This window comes from Vigna unguiculata, chromosome 5 (assembly GCF_004118075.2).
Source record: "Vigna unguiculata cultivar IT97K-499-35 chromosome 5, ASM411807v1, whole genome shotgun sequence".
Lineage (NCBI taxonomy): Eukaryota > Viridiplantae > Streptophyta > Magnoliopsida > Fabales > Fabaceae > Vigna > Vigna unguiculata.
In genome coordinates this window covers 38,698,046-38,715,900 of record NC_040283.1, presented here as the reverse complement: position 1 = coordinate 38,715,900, position 17,855 = coordinate 38,698,046, and the positions used below count along the sequence as shown (strand labels likewise).

The 17,855-nt window shown below is 39.3% G+C and overlaps 1 protein-coding gene across 1 annotated transcript; it reads right to left on the bottom strand.

The window, feature by feature from the left end:
• Positions 1–270: 270 nt before the first annotated feature.
• On the bottom strand, positions 271–1,173 carry LOC114184693. The gene has a single exon (XM_028072008.1). The coding sequence runs from the start codon at positions 1,171–1,173 to the stop codon at positions 271–273; it is 903 nt and encodes a 300-aa protein (XP_027927809.1).
• Positions 1,174–17,855: the final 16,682 nt, after the last annotated feature.

The following is a 17,855-nucleotide window of genomic DNA, read 5'->3' as shown; positions in this document are numbered from 1 at the left end:
TACTCGTCCCTTTATCTCAACTGGACATCTAGCACACACCAAAGAAGTCCTAACCAACCCAAATGCCAGGGTAGATACCATGAGGTCAAACGGTAGCTCACACACTGACAGACCTAACTCCCGTACGCAAGACTCTAACACAAATGAGTCTGTCGCTCCAGAATCAAAAAGCACGCAACAAGACTTGCCGGATATCACACAACAACCAATCACAAGGTTACCTGAACTTGCCGCCTCTGACCCGGTCATCGTAAAAACTCTGCCTGTAGCCTAAGGCCTGCTACCTCCTCTCCTCTGCTGAGTCTGACCAGACGTCTGGCTCGGAGTCTGTGGTGAGGGTCGTGCCACAGTCCTCCTCAGGGTGGGACAATCTCTACCAAAGTGGCCATCCCTGCCACAATGGTTGCACCTACGGAAACATGATAGCTGCGGGCAAAAATTCTTCCCATGCGGCCCTCCGCAATGATAGCACTGGATCCTGCTGGGCGGGGAAGAAAAACCTCTAGACCCCTGTGGCTGTGGGTAAGGTCTAGCATATGGCTTCCTCTTCTCTTCAACTCGTGGCTTGGACCCAGATGGTCCGCTAACTCTCTGTTGTGGCTGCTGTTGGGCTTCCACCTCTACCTTCATACGCTCCATGACCTTGGCCTTTTCCACTAAGGTTGCAAAGTCCTTGATGGACAGCGGGGCCACCATCAAGCGGATGTCTCCTCTGAGACCATTCTCAAACTTCCTGCAGCGCCAACCCTCATCGAGCGGGATGGTGTAGAAACGCCCCAGATGCTTGAATCTCTCGGCGTACTCTGCTACTGATTTGTTCCCCTGTGTCAGCTGGAGGAACTCTACCTCCTTAGCGTACCTCACGCTATCAGGGAAATACTCTGAAAGAAACCTCCTCCTGAAGGCTTCCCATGTGATATCCTCATGCTTCTCTTCCATCACTAGCCTCATGCTGGCCCACCAATGCTCAGCCTCTCCTGTGAGCATGTAGATAGTGAAAGCAAGCTTGCTTTCATCGGGGCACCTCTTGGCATCAAAGATGCGCTCCATATCCTTCATCCACTGGTCCGCCTGATCGGGACTCGTCTTGCCATCAAACTTGGCGGGGTGGTGCTTCAAGAAGTCTTCCAAACTCCATTCAAGGGGTGAAGGTTGGGGATGAGGACCATACATCTGAGCACCAGCAGCATTCTCCCCTAACTGACGTAGAGCATCCACGTGCTGCCTCTATGCATCCTCAGCAGCCTGCCTAGCAGCATCCATCTGCTGCATCATAAAGTTCTGTTGCTCAAGAGAGGCTTCCTGGCGCTACATCGTCGCCTCGTGTTGCTGCAACATGGCATTGCTTTGTTAGGTCAAAGCAGCAGCCATTGCCTCGATTGCCCTAGCCAGATCTTGCCCATCGCCCTGAAGTGTTGGAGGAGGAGCTATACGCGGGGGTGCCATAACACTAGACACACAGAAAGAACCATCAGAACTCGGTTAGACTGGAAACTCATCTAAACACGACAAGAAAGACACAACGAAAGCTAAGCAAACACATAGCCCACAGACACATAGGAACGAAGGCTCTAATACCATAAAAATGTAACATCCTATTTGAATAGATAAAATCTACTAAATAAAACATCACACAGTCATAATAAAGAGCAGTCAGATTTGGAACAACATACATAAGGAACCCAACTGTTACAGTCATCCAAGAATGTACTTGCAAGGGTTTCTAGGCATATAACCATGCCATAGCCAAAACAGAAACAACAAGATTCACAGATAAACAAAAGAACTCCTAGAGCGAGAAATTACAATGGGCACTAGGGCCATAGAATACTCCTGAGAGGCACGCAAATAGGTCCCCTAAGCTGCACCACTGCTACCACCAGGCCTACTCCCAGAATTTCCTCCATCTGCTCCCACCAAGGGTGATCATCGCGAAAGAGAAAACGTAACAGAAACATAACAAAATGCAAGGGTAAGCTAATGTAATATAAATTTTATCGGGGTATAGCATACGAATATTTAAACAGTTCAATCATGCAGCACAGTAAGCACAGAGAATCTAATTGTAGCCAACACACTGGACACTATGACTCAATTATCCGGATACATATACTAAGATCGGATTCACTGCACGCTTGCATTCGTGGTGGCCTCTACTGCTCTGCAGAGCCATTGCCAATGGGTTTCACCCTACCACGCACAAGGTTAACCTTCAAGCATCTAAGGCCATTACCCTGCCAAAGACTAAGGCCTTCCGCCACTCTCACCACTTGGGTCAGATTGCTCTACCTGAGACTCACTGACCCTTTAGAGTTTCGGGATGCGATCCTTACTTGAATCCATATCTTAATATATACACTACACGCCACTATGAAGTCTCCCCACGAGACTCATTGAATTACGCCTATCACATACAGTTTTCATGTCTCTCATGCCACAACCACCACTTATCATCTCAACATTTAATTCTCATGCATGTTCTCAACCAACCAAATAGAATTCCACATATTACTCATGCTAACATACAACTTTCAGTGTACACAACTTATACAACTCATACAAACACACTGAAATCATGCACGTTTGAGATAAATAACCATACTCAAGGGAAATAGAAATATAACATATAAATTTGCGCTATTCTCGCCTAGGCTAGAAATCCTCGCTTAAGCCACTGCAACTCTCTCGCTTAGGCTAGGCCTTCTCGCCTAGGCGAGACCTGTAACAGTGGCACCCAACGAGCATCTCGCTTGGGCGAGACTAGCTCGCCTGGGCGAGATCGCCCTTCGCTCAAGAACAAATCCTTCACCTGAACAAGGACGCGAAGTACACCAGGTTCTCCTTCGAGAACTCGCTTGGGAGAGTCACCCTCGCTTGAGAGAGACAGCGTGTCGCTCAAAACAAGAGCCCTCCGCCTAGGCGAGATGCTCGAACAGAACCTGGGCAAGTCTCAACTATTCTCGCCTAGGCGAGACGAGCTCGCTTAGGCGAGAATAACAGTACTCATCTACTGTTACGCGCATGCAGCAGAGATACAACTCAAAAACAACATACCAAAACGCAAACAAGCCAGTTCATACCATCCAAAACATCAATCACGCATAAATTCATGGTATAGACCAAAAGCATGCAGAAATGGTTCTTAAAAACTCAAAATATAGCTTCCCTTACCTCTGTTTAAGTACTAAAAGCAAGCAGACCCTAACTAAGGGGGTATTACAGTTCCAGGAACTCGAGTAGAGTTGAAACATGAAGATCCAAACAAAACGACGTTAGAAATCTTAACCCTAACTTGACCAACGTGCTCAACAGCGAAAAATGGTGAAGAAATGGACGAAAACTCTATAGCTTGACTTACCAGGAGGTACAAAATGAGTTTGCTAGCTTGGAGGCGGGAGGAGATCGGGCGCCCTAGCAGAGCTCCTGTTTTCTTAGACTGTTTCTGAAAAGGGAACAAGAGATAATGAGAAGGCTGAGTGGGGTATTGGGTTCCTACTGTAGGGCTGGCCTTGAACCTATGAAGAGGCCAGGCCCAACACATAAAACTGAAAATGGGGCTTACACTTTTAATAACAATAAGAATCCTTTAATGTTTTTTACTCTGAAATTAAGTGTTTATTATATTAATAGTTTATTACAGTACACTAAACATCAAGTTAGTATAAAAAAAGTAAAAAGCGATAAACAGAAAGTAATTATTAGTATGAGTTTAAATATCTAGGCCAAATCACTAGTGTTATGGCTTCTTATGATATTGCTTTCACTAATCATTTTTAAAATATTAAAATACCAACAAGTCCATAATTTTTTTTTCAAATTTATCCTTTAGATATATATTTTTTAAATTAAAATGATTATTTTACTATTTCTTTAAATTTAAATATTTGTTTTAGTTTAACTGTTTTTTAGTTATAAAAAATCCTATGAAATAAATAAAATAAATTTATATAAAATATTTATTTTTAATTTTATAATTACAATAATAACAACAACAATAATAATTTACTTCTTTAATATATACTTATATAGAGGGATTAACTTCTATGGTGTCTATATATATTTTCCAAATTTATCTTTCAAATAATTGTTTTAAATTAAAATAATTATTTTAGCAATTTTACCGTTTTTTAATTGAACTATTTTTTCCAGTTTGAAACTTTTTTAAACTTAACTATTTTTTTAATTATAAAACAATCTATAAAATAAATAAAAAACTATTTAAAAAAGATAACACACTAGTATATTTAGAGGGCTTTAGAAATAATTGAAGACTTAACGAATACCTAATGTTTAGGTTCAGTAGTATTATAACTGCTTAATTTGATTACAAAATGACAAAGATTCGTGAAACGTGTCTATTTTCAAAACGAACAAGATACAGATATGTATTTTATTTTTTTATACAACATGCTTTGGTTACAAACAGACAAAATACTCTACGGAGTAGTTGTGATTTTATATTTTATACATTATAACATTATGAATGATGAATTGTAAAGTTGCGTAAGCAATGTAACATTAATGTTTTGTTTTGTATACAGATACTTCAAACACATTTTATTAATAAAAGCTAAATATTTTAATTTTTTAAGAACTGCTTAAGTGTACTGATTAACCGCTTATATTAGAAAAATTAATCGTATACAATTGTTTTATATTTTGTTTGTATAATCCATTTTATACAACGACGTTTAAATTACTCAGGAGATAGGAGAAAGTTTATAGACTCAACTTTAGGTATCACCTTTTTTACCGAAACAACTTTTTATTACTTTTTTAAAATTATATTTAATTTTACTGTATGTCTAATATCGATTAAAAATATGATCAATTTAAAATATGATCAATTTAAAATATATAAGTGAAATTTAAAATATATAAGTGAATGTAAATTTTATTTTACAAAATGATTTTGTAAAATTGAATTAGGTTTGATATTTTTTTCTTAACAAATTTTGTTTTCTGTTGGAAAAATAAATGTATTAATTTATAATTAATATCAAGTACTTATAATGATAGATTCTAATATTTTATGTTAAGTTATATGTCATATTAAGTAGAAATAACGATAGATAATATATATGTAACAAAAATACCACTAACTTATTTTCTTAAATCTTTTGGTTAGATATAGTGTTTTAGGATTAACACTCATGAATATTTTTTAAATTATTTTCTTACAAAAGCTTGCCAGTAAAACATGAAAACACGGGAATAGTTGGAGAGGAAAAATGCTTTTAACAATAATTTGAGTGAAACAAATAGTATAATGGAGAATTATTATATTTGGTGAAGACGATAAATAAAGATGAAAGGGAGACCATAGAATAGAATAACAATGTGCGTGATGATAAAGTGGGAAATTGAAATGAAGCAAATTGGACCATTAATCTTTAATGATACATGACAATTCAATGGGAGCTATATGACATTTAAAACATCCAAAGTATTAGACAACAATTAACATTAATATAAAATAGAAAGCAACTGAGACAGTGCGTGTCATTTTCCCAGTCATGTAAATTGTTGATATATGTTTCAACCGTTGAGGCTGTGATCATTTCCTTATCACCAATTTTCATCATGTGGAGTAACTTTCAAGATTTCTTTTTCGTATATTTTAGTCATCTTTAACTTCTAAACCAAGGGAACCTAAATTTTCTTCATTCATTGTGTTCTTCTCTTTTCGTACATTCTCTAATGTTAAATGTGTTCTAGGTTAGGATCTATGGCCTCAAAAGTATGTAAGTTTTTCTAACCTTTTTTTCTTATCTTCTTATATCACTCTTTCAAATCACTCACTTGGATTTGGTGTCCCTCCATTGAAAGATACTATAGTATGACAAAGAAACACTTATGGAATTAATATATTTGGTCTTACATATTTTGACTTTTTCTCTCTTTAGTTCATATATTTATATTCTCTTTAGTTCTATACAAATCGTAGAAATCATAATTCTAATAATTTTGTTTTTCAAGATTCAATTCCTATATGTTGTGTGTGTTATCTAATAAAGTAGTGTTAAATATGTTTTTGGTTCCCTAAGTTTCAGTGAAATTTGGAATTAGTTTTTCTTCAAAATTTTTGACCAATTTAGTCTTTCATCTTAAAAAATGCGTGAATTTAGTCATTTTAACCAAATTTTGTTAAGTTTATCTGATGGTTCAAAAGCATTCCATGATAGTATTTGAATTGTTTACACCGTTTCACACATTTTCGTTTCAATGTTAACTCAAATATTATCATAAAATGCGTTTAAAATATCAAATAAACTTAACAAAATTTGGTAAGAAAAACTAAATTCACACATTTCTAAAGATGAAGGACTAAATTGTTATAAAGTTTCAAAGAGGAACTAATTTCAAAATTCACTAAAACTTGAAGGATCAAAAACATATTTAACCCAATAAAATAACATATGATATTTCACAATAATTAAAATATTTTTTAAATAATGTTCATTTTATGATGTAACATACATGTCACAGAGTGTAAGAAGGAAAGAGATGTCTTTTTTTTTTTGAAGGTGTAATGTCAAATAAAAAGGACGCAAATTTGTTAAAACTTGGTTGATAGTATATATATTTAATGATGGAGATGTACACATGCATAACATCAATTTGTTACTTACTACGTCCTTTTTTTTTTGTTTCTCCTATTTGATCTTTATCTACTTGTATTGATATATTTATAAAGTATTGAATTGACATTATTGAATGCCCACAAAGGACCTTATCATTATGTGATCTCACACCATTTCAAAAAAAGTTTAAATACAATTTTTTTCTATTTAATGAGTGATAAAATAAGACCAAAAAGTTTTATTGAGATAGACTCCGATATTTTCAATAAAAAGTAAATTTAAATTTAACTTATTTTCGTAAAATCAAGTTATTTCCAGTTATATTTTATAAATTGATTATATTTTTAATGGAATATATCCGACACTTTGTTGATTTTTTTTTTCTTTTGTTCTCTTAAATTAATTGTGAGAAAAATGAAAATAATAAAGGGAACTGAATTTTGCATGGTGAAGTTGAGGTGGTCCGTTTTAAAAGTGGTCCATGGCAAGTTGCAGAGAATAGAAAGGGTGAAACTGGTCCTGTAATCGTAACTTAAAATTTCAGCATCATGTTTTTATTATATAGTTGTAATTTAAAGGAATCGAATATTTGAGGATTACATAAACTCTCATGCGAATGTCACTCTGCACGGTTTCATATACCTGTAATTATTGTCGTTTTCTCTCTCATTTCTTTTCTTTTCTTTCTTTATTTATTTAATATTTTAGACTAGGATAGGATCACATAATCAATCATATTCGAATTCACAAGACCAATTACCTCTGCTGGTTAACAAATAAATCAATAAATATCTACGTATTAATTAAATAAATGATTAAAGATTTGGGATTAAAGATCGAGTATTGTTGGATAAGTTTTGAAAAAAAGTAAATACTTTTTTAAGCTAATGAACTCCTTCAATGTTCTAGTCATCAACTTCAAATATTGAATGAAAGTTTACATGTTGAAAACTTTCTACATTCAAGTCAATAAGAATTTTATAATAATAATAATATGAGTAAAAAGAATTTAGTGTATATATTTTCTAAACTAATTGTGTGTGTATTATTGTTTTGTGCCTCCATGAATGATCTTATTGTTAGGTCTAGAATACTAGATTGGGTTTTGATCACCATGATAATAGTAATTAATGCTACGCTTATATGAGTATCTTGGAAGTTGAATAAGTATTATATATAGTTAGTTCTCCTTTATAAGGATGAACAAGTTTGTTTCATGAGGTTGGCTTTTTACAATTGCAATTAGTTTTTTTTTTATTATTAAACGATTTTGTTTTAGTTATATTATTCAATATGTTTGAATATAAGAATTTTACCTGACCAAGTGCACAAAAAATCTTTGAATTTATGAATAAATATTATAAAAAATGTCTTTTAATTGTAGTTTTTATGAGCAATCATGCGAAGAAAAGCACATGCTCATTAATGGGTATCGACAATCCCAAAATATCACAACATTTGGTTAGTAACATTTATATATATATATATATATATATATATATATATATATATATATATATATATATATATCTTTTTGCGTGACATGTATTCAATGTTTAGTATTGTGATGAGATTATTCTTAATCTCAATAAATTTTGATCTAAGATTTGAATATAACTCATAATATCGATGAAATTATATGAACAAATATGATAAAAAAATGAGATATAAAGAATGAGACTATTAATGGTTGTCCCTTAAACTTGTAGAGTTGTAAACTATAAATAATGGCTTGGAGAATTGCATTTAGAAAAAAAAAACATAAAAATAATTCCCGTAAAAAATGAAGTTTTATAAACTTTAAAAATCGTCACAAGATATAAAAAATTCTTGATAAAATCAAAATGGTTAAAGGAAAAATTCTATGAGAAAACTTCTTTCACTTCAAATGATGACAATATTTTGTCTATTCCCTTCATTCCCAAATAATTTATACTTTTTTTCTACTGAAGAAAAGAAACAACATAAATAAGTCTTCCAGGTCTTTTATTTAGAGTCTAAAATTTGGATCTTCTATTTTCATTCCAAACAAACAATACATGTGAGCAACTTCTCCCTCATGTGGGCTTCAACATGTTTGGCCACATCATGTTTTTGCACTCCATTAGATTAATCACCATCTTTTGTAAAGTTTCGTGGGCCAATTTAGTTCTTCCTCTTGTCATAGACCCTCTTAAGTCTTGTATTGGGTCTTGGATTTCTATTTGATCTTGAGTATGAACTTCATGTATGTTAAGAGCTTTAGCCTTGTCAATGATGTCCACATCATCCTCCTTTCTTCAAAGGGTTTTGTTCTCAAATTCGATCAATCATCACCTACGTGAAAAGAACAAAGATAAAGCACATTAAAAGTATTACTTACACCATACCCACCCGACAAATCTAGTTTATAGGCATTATTATTGAAAAGGGTAATCCTCTCTTGCCATAAGCTTAGATTTTCTTTGTGATGTGAACCGTTCTTTTCTGAAATGCACCATACCCAGTCACCTAGTTTAAATGTGACCTTTTTTCCTTCCTTTGTTTGCATATTTTGCACACCTTTCCATTTTATTCTCAGTTTAGGCCTGAAATTTCTCATTTAAATTTTGGACATAATTTTATTTATCTTGTTCATGTTGGTCCTTATATTGTTAAATGTTAAGTAATGGTAACAAATTCAGAGGAGTTAAACAATTAAAAACAAACAATTTCAAATTGTCACAATTGAGTAGTATTATGTAAAACCCTATTGTAAGCAAATTTAACATGTCATAAAAACTTTCCATGTTCTAAGATTTTTCTTAATTAGAGCTCTAAGAAAAGTAGAAAGTGTTTTATTGATCACCACCTCAGTTTGTCCATTTGTCTAAGGGTGAAAACAACAATTTAGTTTCAATCTTACCCGTACAAATTATTTTAGAAGTTGGTCAGAAATTTAGAATCTCGATCACTTACAATAGTTTTAGGAAAGTCATGCAAGCTTACCACTTCTTTGAAAAATAAGTCAGCAACATGACATGCATCATCTAATTTGTTGCAAGTTATAAAATGAGTCATCTTAGAAAATCTATCAACCACCACAAAATCAAATATTTTCCTCCCTTGGACTGAGGCAAACCTAAAGCAAAGTCCATAGAAATATCAATCCAAGGATGTCCTAGAATGTGTAATGGAGTGTACAAACCACGTGGCACAACTTTAGATTTAGCTTTCGTGCAAATATAATTATCACAAAATGTATGCACATCATGTTTCATATGAGGCCAATAAAATGTTCATGCAAGATTTCATATGTCTTGTGCACCTCAAAATAACCCATTAATCCTACTTCATGTGCCTCTTTAACAAAAATTCTCCTAATTAGACCATTGGGAATGCATAGTCACTTCTCCGTAATCAAATACCAATCATGTTTAAAATATTCCTTAGATGCAATATGAGAACATATATGATAAATATGAGAGAAATCATCATCATGTTCATATAATTCCTTAATGCACTCAAAGCTAAGAAATTTATTTTCAAGAGTAGATAATAAAGCATACTTGTATGATAAAGCATTAACAACCTATGGAAAACCTCTAGTCAAGAGACCAACCACCAGGGCAATGATTAAAAGGATTTAAGATAGGGCCTTAGTTGAGCCTGTAACTTGTAGAGTTGGAAAGTATAAATTCTAACCTGTAGAACTGCACTTAGACAAAGAGACAAAAAATAGGGGCTACAAGCAATGAGGTTTGATAAACCTTGAAGATTTCATAAGATATAGAAAATTCTTGAGAAGATCAAAATGGTTTAGGAAAGAACCCTAACAGAGAACTTCTTTCATTTTAAATGATAACTAAACATTTTGTCTATTCCCTTCGTTCCCAAATAAGATTTTGGGTTTCCATTTGATCTTGAGTATGGACTTTATGATTCTTAAGAGTTCAGCCTTGTCAATGATCTCCACGTAACATTGTGCCTTTTTCCTTTTCTAATTCTTTTTTTGCCATTAATAAGTTCTTACTATCAATTGGTTTTCTTAAATAAGCTTATAGTATGGTCTTTTATTTCCATCTACACCTATTTTTTAAAAAAATTGAAAATTTTTTAGAGTGAAATCATTAACAAAGGATGTAAAAGGGAATGTTCATTCAAAAAAAACACCTCAATTTCCTATCTATTAGCAAATGCCAAATAAATTTAAATATATATCCAAGTCACTATTATGAGTTGAGAAAAGGTTAGATATAAAGTTAATTAAAAAGCTTCCTCATCTTATAAATAGTCAAGATCTCCTTGACATTCCAAATGTTAATAATCCAATATCTTGATTTTTGGATACACATTTTTTTGAGTACTTTAACTTGTTTATGCTTGTTTTATTTGCTTTTCACATTTTCAATATCATGTGAAAAGGATTTTAAGTATATATTCGTAGAAAGGTCGATGCATTTTAAAAAAAATCAATTACCTTATATCTGGATGAGAAATTTCAACAATTCCAAGAAATTGAAATACCTAGTAATTGAATTACTTGCAATGGAATTTTCTTCATTTCTTAAATAACTAGTTTGGATGAAGTAATTGAAATATTTTAAATTTCAATTTTCTTGTTTGGATAAAACAATTTAATTTCTTTTCGAACTCAACTCTACCTTTGAATCTATCTTAACTTAGCCCGATCTTCAATTTGGTGCACTTGACTTTTGGTTCAAGTCGACCTAAGACTCGACTTAGCCTTCAGCACGGGCGGATTGACTCGACTTTGGCCCAACCCGACCTGACTCGACCTGTAGCAAGACTGCCCCTACTTGACCTTCGGCCCTACTCGACCATCAGCCCAAGTCATGTCGGTTCAGCCTCCGGCTTAGGTTGGCCCGACTCGACCTTTGGCCTGGCTCGAACTGGATCGATCCAACTCGACCTTTGGCCCGACCTGGGCCGGGTTGCTTCGATCTTTGGCACGATCCGAGCTGACCCACTGAAGCGCGACCCCAGAGGTCTCACTTAGAGACCCCAAGGAATTTATACGCTGACACGGACCAACATTCATAGCTCAGCAATAAACGAACATAAAATCATATTTACATTTCCATACCAACCCCTAAGATTAATTCCTCATACGCATCATATTTCGAATCCATACCTCTGATCATCACCACCCCATGAATCTAGGGCCTCATCTCATATTAATCACGTGTTCCTTTAGTTCCAAACCACTCATTCATTTCACATGCCAATATCATACCCAACCCGTCATACGCAATTCATGAATCATGCCAAACATACCTCATGTTCCATTATATACATATCACTCATCATACAATCATACTCAACCAAAACAGATCATTCAAGAACATATAGACATCCAATCGCAGCACGGTCTCGCCCAGCACCTCGCTCAGGTTGAGGGGTCTCGCTCAGGCGAGCCACCCCCTCCGCCTATGCGAGGGCACAAGAACAAGAGCATGAGCAACGAGGGATCTCGCTTAGGCGAGATCCCTCTCGCCTGGGCGAGTTGCCTGCTCGCTCAAATGCACAGCAGGTCGCCTGGGCGACCATTCGTGGAGAAAAAGGCTTAGGCGAGCCTCTATTAATCTTGCCTAGGCGAGACTAGCTCGCTTGGGCGAGTTTATCAGTGCCCGCCACTGTTTTCACCTGCAACAGACGCAAATACGTACCACAAGCAACAATCCCACCGTATCATACATCCATATCAACAGGCAAACACAAGGAGATCACCAACCACATAAAATAGCAAACTCGTACCAAACAAACTGAAGGGTCCTAGCTTCCCTTACCTGGAAATGGGTTTGCACGGGACTTCTACACTGAAACAGGGAGCACAGCAGCTCTAGAACCCAACTCGCAAACTGGAACAACAAGCTAAACGAGTCATTATAGAGTTTCCCACTGTGACTACGAAACTACACTAGACAGAGGCGATAAGGTGAAAGAGTACTTACGTGAGCAGAACAATGGCCAAGATGGAACGTGAATCGAAAGAACGTCGAAACCCTAGCAGAGGTAGAAGACGGCTGCGGCTCTAACGCAAGGATAACGATTCTCTGAAATGCCAAGAAGTGAAGAGTTTAGGGCAGACTCTAAGACTTTATCTGTTGGGCCGGCCTTAGGCCCACTTACAAGGGCAGCCCACTAACTTTTAGGGCAGAAAATAAAAAGGGGGCCTTACATTCTCCCCAATAAGAAAATTTTTGACCTCGAAAATAAAGACTCACCAGGTAAACAGATGTGGATGTGATTTTCTCATGTCCTCCTCTAACTCCCAAGTCGAGTCACCCGTCCTCCGATCCCAGATCACCTTAACAAGACTAATGGTCTTCCCACGACGTTCCTCAACCTTGTTATCCTCCAGAGCTATGGGTGGTACTTCCACTGTGAGATCCTCCTTGATCTGTATATCCTCAGCTTCCAACACGTGGGCTGGATCGAATACATACTTCCTCAGTTGCAACACATGAAACACTGGATGAAGGTTTGCCAACTGCGGGGGTAAAGCTATCTCATAGGCCACCGGTCCGATCCTCCTCGTGATCTGATATGGGCCAAGGAACTTGGGTGAAAGCTTCCTTGAGCGGAGAGCCCTCCCCACGCCCGTGGTTCGGGTCACCCTCAAGAATACATAATCTCCCGCCGCAAACTCCAAAGGCCTCCTCCTACGATCTGCATAGGCCTTCTGCCTACTCTGAGAAGCCAACATCCTATTTCTCACCATCCTCACCTTCTCGGTGGTCTGCTTTAACAACTCGGGTCCAAACAACACTGCCTCTCCGTCCTGATACCAACAGAGAGGAGTCCTACACCTCCTGCCATAAAGTGCCTCGTATGGCGCCATGCTAATGCTCGCATGAAAGCTATTGTTGTAGGTGAACTCTATCAAAGGCAATACCTCGTCCCAAGCACCCAAATGATCCAATATGCAGGTTCTCAACAAATCTTCTAACGACTGGATCGTCCTCTCAGACTGGCCATCGGTCTGAGGGTGATAAGCTGAGCTCATAGTTAACTTGGTTCCCAAAGCCTCCTGTAAGGTTTGCCAAAACCTGGATGTAAACCGTGGGTCTCTGTCGGAGACTATGCTCGAAGGTACCCCATGCAATCTCACAACCTCTTTGACGTACAGCTGGGCCAACTTGGCCATGGACATCCTCGAGTTCATCGCCAAAAAGTGTGCACTCTTGGTCAACCGATCCACTATCACCCAGATGGTGTCATGTCCTCTAAAAGTCCGTGGAAGATGAGTCACAAAGTCCATGGAGATGTTGTCCCATTTCCACACCGGTATCTCTAAAGGCTGTAGGATTCCCCCGGGTCTCTGGTGCTCCACCTTCGCCTTCTGACAAGTCAGACAGGCGGATACAAACTGTGCCACATCCTTCTTCATCCCCTGCCACCAGAAAGTTTCCTTGAGGTCCTGGTACATCTTAGTCATGCCAGGATGCAAGTTAAGACGACTCTTGTGTCCTTCCTCAAGGATTAACTTCCTCACCTCCGCATCATCAGGTACGCATACCCTACCCTAAAACCGCAGTATACCATCATCACCCAGAGCAAAATCTCTAGCCTCATCTGACCCAATCTGTTCTCTAACTCTGTTCAGGCTGACATCCAATAACTGCCTCTCTCTGAGTCCAAGAAGTCACTCGATATAGTAAGGGTACTACACCTAATGGACTCGGACCCCAACTCCACCTGTATCCTCATGTCTCTGAACTTCTCTAGTAGCTCTACCTCTTTTATCATGAGATGTGCTGTATGTACCATCTTTCTACTCAGAGCATCTGCCACCACATTTGCCTTCCCCGGATGATATAGAAGTTCGAAGTCATAATCCTTTAGGAATTCCATCCACCTCCTCTGCCTCATGTTCAGCTCCTTCTGGTCAAACAAGTACTTTAAACTCTTGTGGTCGCTGAACACCCGAAACTGAGCACCATACAAATAGTGCCTCCAGATCTTCAAGGCAAAAACTATGGCCGCCAATTCCAGGTCATGAGTGGGATAGTTACGCTCATGTACCTTAAGCTGTCGTGAAGCATACGCCACTGCCTTCTTTTCTTGCATCAAGACGCAGCCAAGTCCCAGATGAGACGCGTCGCAGTAGACCTCAAACGGTTTCCCCACATCCGGATTTACCAATATAGGAGCACTCGTCAATCTCCTCTTTAGCTCTTGGAAGCTCTCCTCACATTTATCCATCCAAGTGAAAGGTTGGTCCTTCTGAGTAAGCAAAGTTAGAGGCGCCACTATCTTGGAGAATCCCTCTATGAATCTCCTATAGTAGCCCGCTAACCCCACAAAGCTCCTGATCTCTGTGACTGATTTAGGACTTTCCCACTTTACCACTGCAACGACCTTTGCTGGGTCCACTGCAATTCCCCAGGCGGATATCACATGCCCCAAAAACTGAACTTCGTCCATCCAGAACTCACACTTGGACAACTTGGCATACAGCTGCTTCTCTCTCAAAACACCAAGCACCAACCTCAGGTGTTCTGTATGTTCTTCCTGAGTCCTGGAATAGATAAGGATGTCGTCTATGAAGACTACGACAAACTTATCTAGGAAAGGGCGGAAGATCCTGTTCATGTAGTCCATGAACACTGTTGGAGCGTTGGTCACACCAAACGGCATAACCACGTACTCATAGTGGCCATACCTCGACCTGAAGGCTGTCTTCTATACATCATCAGCCTTTACCAAAATCTGATGATAACCCGATCACAGATCTATCTTCGAGAACACTGATGACCCATGCAACTGATCCATCAAGTCATCAATCCTCGGGAGTGGATACTTGTTCTTGATAGTCACCTTGTTCAGCTGCCTGTAGTCCACACACAGACGTGAACTCCCGTCCTTCTTCTTTACCAACAACACTGGTGCTCCCCAAGGCGAAGTGCTGGGTTGGATGAACTGTTTCTCCATTAGATCTTCTATTTGTTTCTTGAGCTCTACCAACTCTGCCGGAGCCATGCGATACGGGGCCATCGAGACAGGGCCTATTCCTGGGACTAGATCAATAGAGAACTCTACCTCTCTACTGGAAGGCAACCCTGGTACCTCCTCCGGAAACACATCCACAAAATCCTGGACAACTGGTATCAAAGACGTCGCCTCTCCTCTCTCCACCTCCATATGCGTGAAGATCATGTAGCACAGCGCACCGTCATGTAGTTCCCTCATAACACCTTGGGAAGACACCAACTCAGGCTCCTCTGAGTCGGGAAACAACAACTTCTTCTCCTGACAGTCTATCAGAATGCGATTGGCAGAGAGCCAATCCATTCCTAAGATCACCTCCAACTCCTGTAGAGGTGGGCAGATTAAGTTCATCCTGTACCTGCGCCCCTCTACTTCCACTGGAAGCCTAGCACACAAGGACGACGTCTTGACCAAACCCGACGCCGGAGTAGACACCGCAAGTTCACATTGCAGCTCGCGCACCGGCAGACCCAACCGTTCCACACATGCATTTGACACAAAAGAGTGTGTCGCTCCAGAATCATATAACACATAACATCTCATCCCAGAAATCACACAATAACTCATAACAAGGTTACCTGAACCTGCAGCCTCAGCTCCGGTCATGGCATAGACTCTGCCCGTCTCCTGAGGCCTGTTGCCTCTATCTCTCCCCTAATGCTGATGGGGTGTCTGAACTGGAGGGCGGGTCGCTGCCCTAGAAAGGTTGGGACAATCCCTCCCAAAGTGGCCTTCTTGCCACAGTTGTTGCACCTACGATAGCCCTCCCTAAGTGGACAGGCGTACCTCGGGTGGGGTCCTCCACATGTGTAACACCGAACTCGGCCCTGCTGCGGAGGAAAGCTCCTAGACTCCTGAGGCTGATGGTGTGGTCTATCATATGGTCTCCTTCGCTCCTCGTGTCTGGGCCTGGACCCAGATGGTCCACCTATCCTCTAAGGTGGTTGTGGCTGTTGTGGGCGCTGGCCTTCCACCTCGCGCTTCATCTTCTCCATCACCCTGGCCTTCTCTACCAGAGCGGCAAAATCCTTAATGGACAAGGGTGCCACCATCAAGCGAATATCACCGCGAAGCCCATTCTCGAATTTCATGCATTGCCACTCCTCATCGAGTGGTAGGGTGTAGAAACGGCTGAGGTGTTTGAACCTCTCAGCATACTCTTCTACTGTTTTCCCTCCTTGGGTCAACTGGAGGAATTCCACCTTCTTGGCGTACCGGATGCTGTCGGGAAAGTACTCTGATAGGAATCTCTCCCTGAAAGTCTCCCATGACACTGGCTCATCCTTCTCCTCCAGGATAGATCGGGTGCTGCTCCACCAATGCTCCGCCTCCCCCGTCAGCATGTACACAGAGAACGCCAACCTGTTCTCTGCAGGGCACATCTTCGCATCATAAATGCACTCCAGGTCCTTCAGCCATTGGTCTGCGGCGTCAGGACTAGTCTTCCCGTCAAACTTCGTCGGGTGGTGCTTCAGAAAATCCTCTAGGCTCCACTCCCTGACTGCAGGTCATGGTTCAGGACCCAACACAGGGGCAGCCGCCCTGTTCTCCTCCAGCTGGCGGAGGGCCTCCATATGCTGCCGATGAGCATCCTCAGAAGCTACCCTCGCAGCCTCCATCTGCTGCATCACTGCCTGTTACTGCTTAAGCGACGCCGCCTGTCGCTGCATGGATGCCTCATGTTGCTGCATCATCGCAGCACTCTGCTGTGCCATCGCTGCTACTATCGCCTCTATGGTTCTGGCGATATCGGGTGCGTCCCCTGGGATGATTGAGAAGCTCGACGAGGAGGTGCCATAGTCCACTGGCACACAGAAAATCACTTGGTTAGACTTGATAAAGGCAAGAATTTTAACGGAATACTCAGAGACAGACAGAGAAAGCTAAGCGGACAACCCAAGTCCATAGACCTAAGGAATGACCGCTCTGATACCATAAATGTAACACCCTATTTAATTAAGCACGTGAAATTAAAGGAATGTCACAGTAAAAATAACATAAAAACGCGGTCTAGGATCAACTCCATACAATCCATGGCATACCACGATGCCTAAAAGAAACTAGAGGAAAAGTTAACCAGAATGCATAAACTACGGACGAACAGATACATGGGTCGCAACCCTAAATGAACTCATACAAGAATAACAACCAGTCCACACACGGACTATGCAGCAGAATCTCCACTTCCTTGCTGAGTCCTGGAACCTCGCCCATCTGCTCCCATCAATTAGATTGATGATCATCGCAAGAAAGAAGTACCACATACAAGACAATCATACAACAAACAGGGTAAGCTAG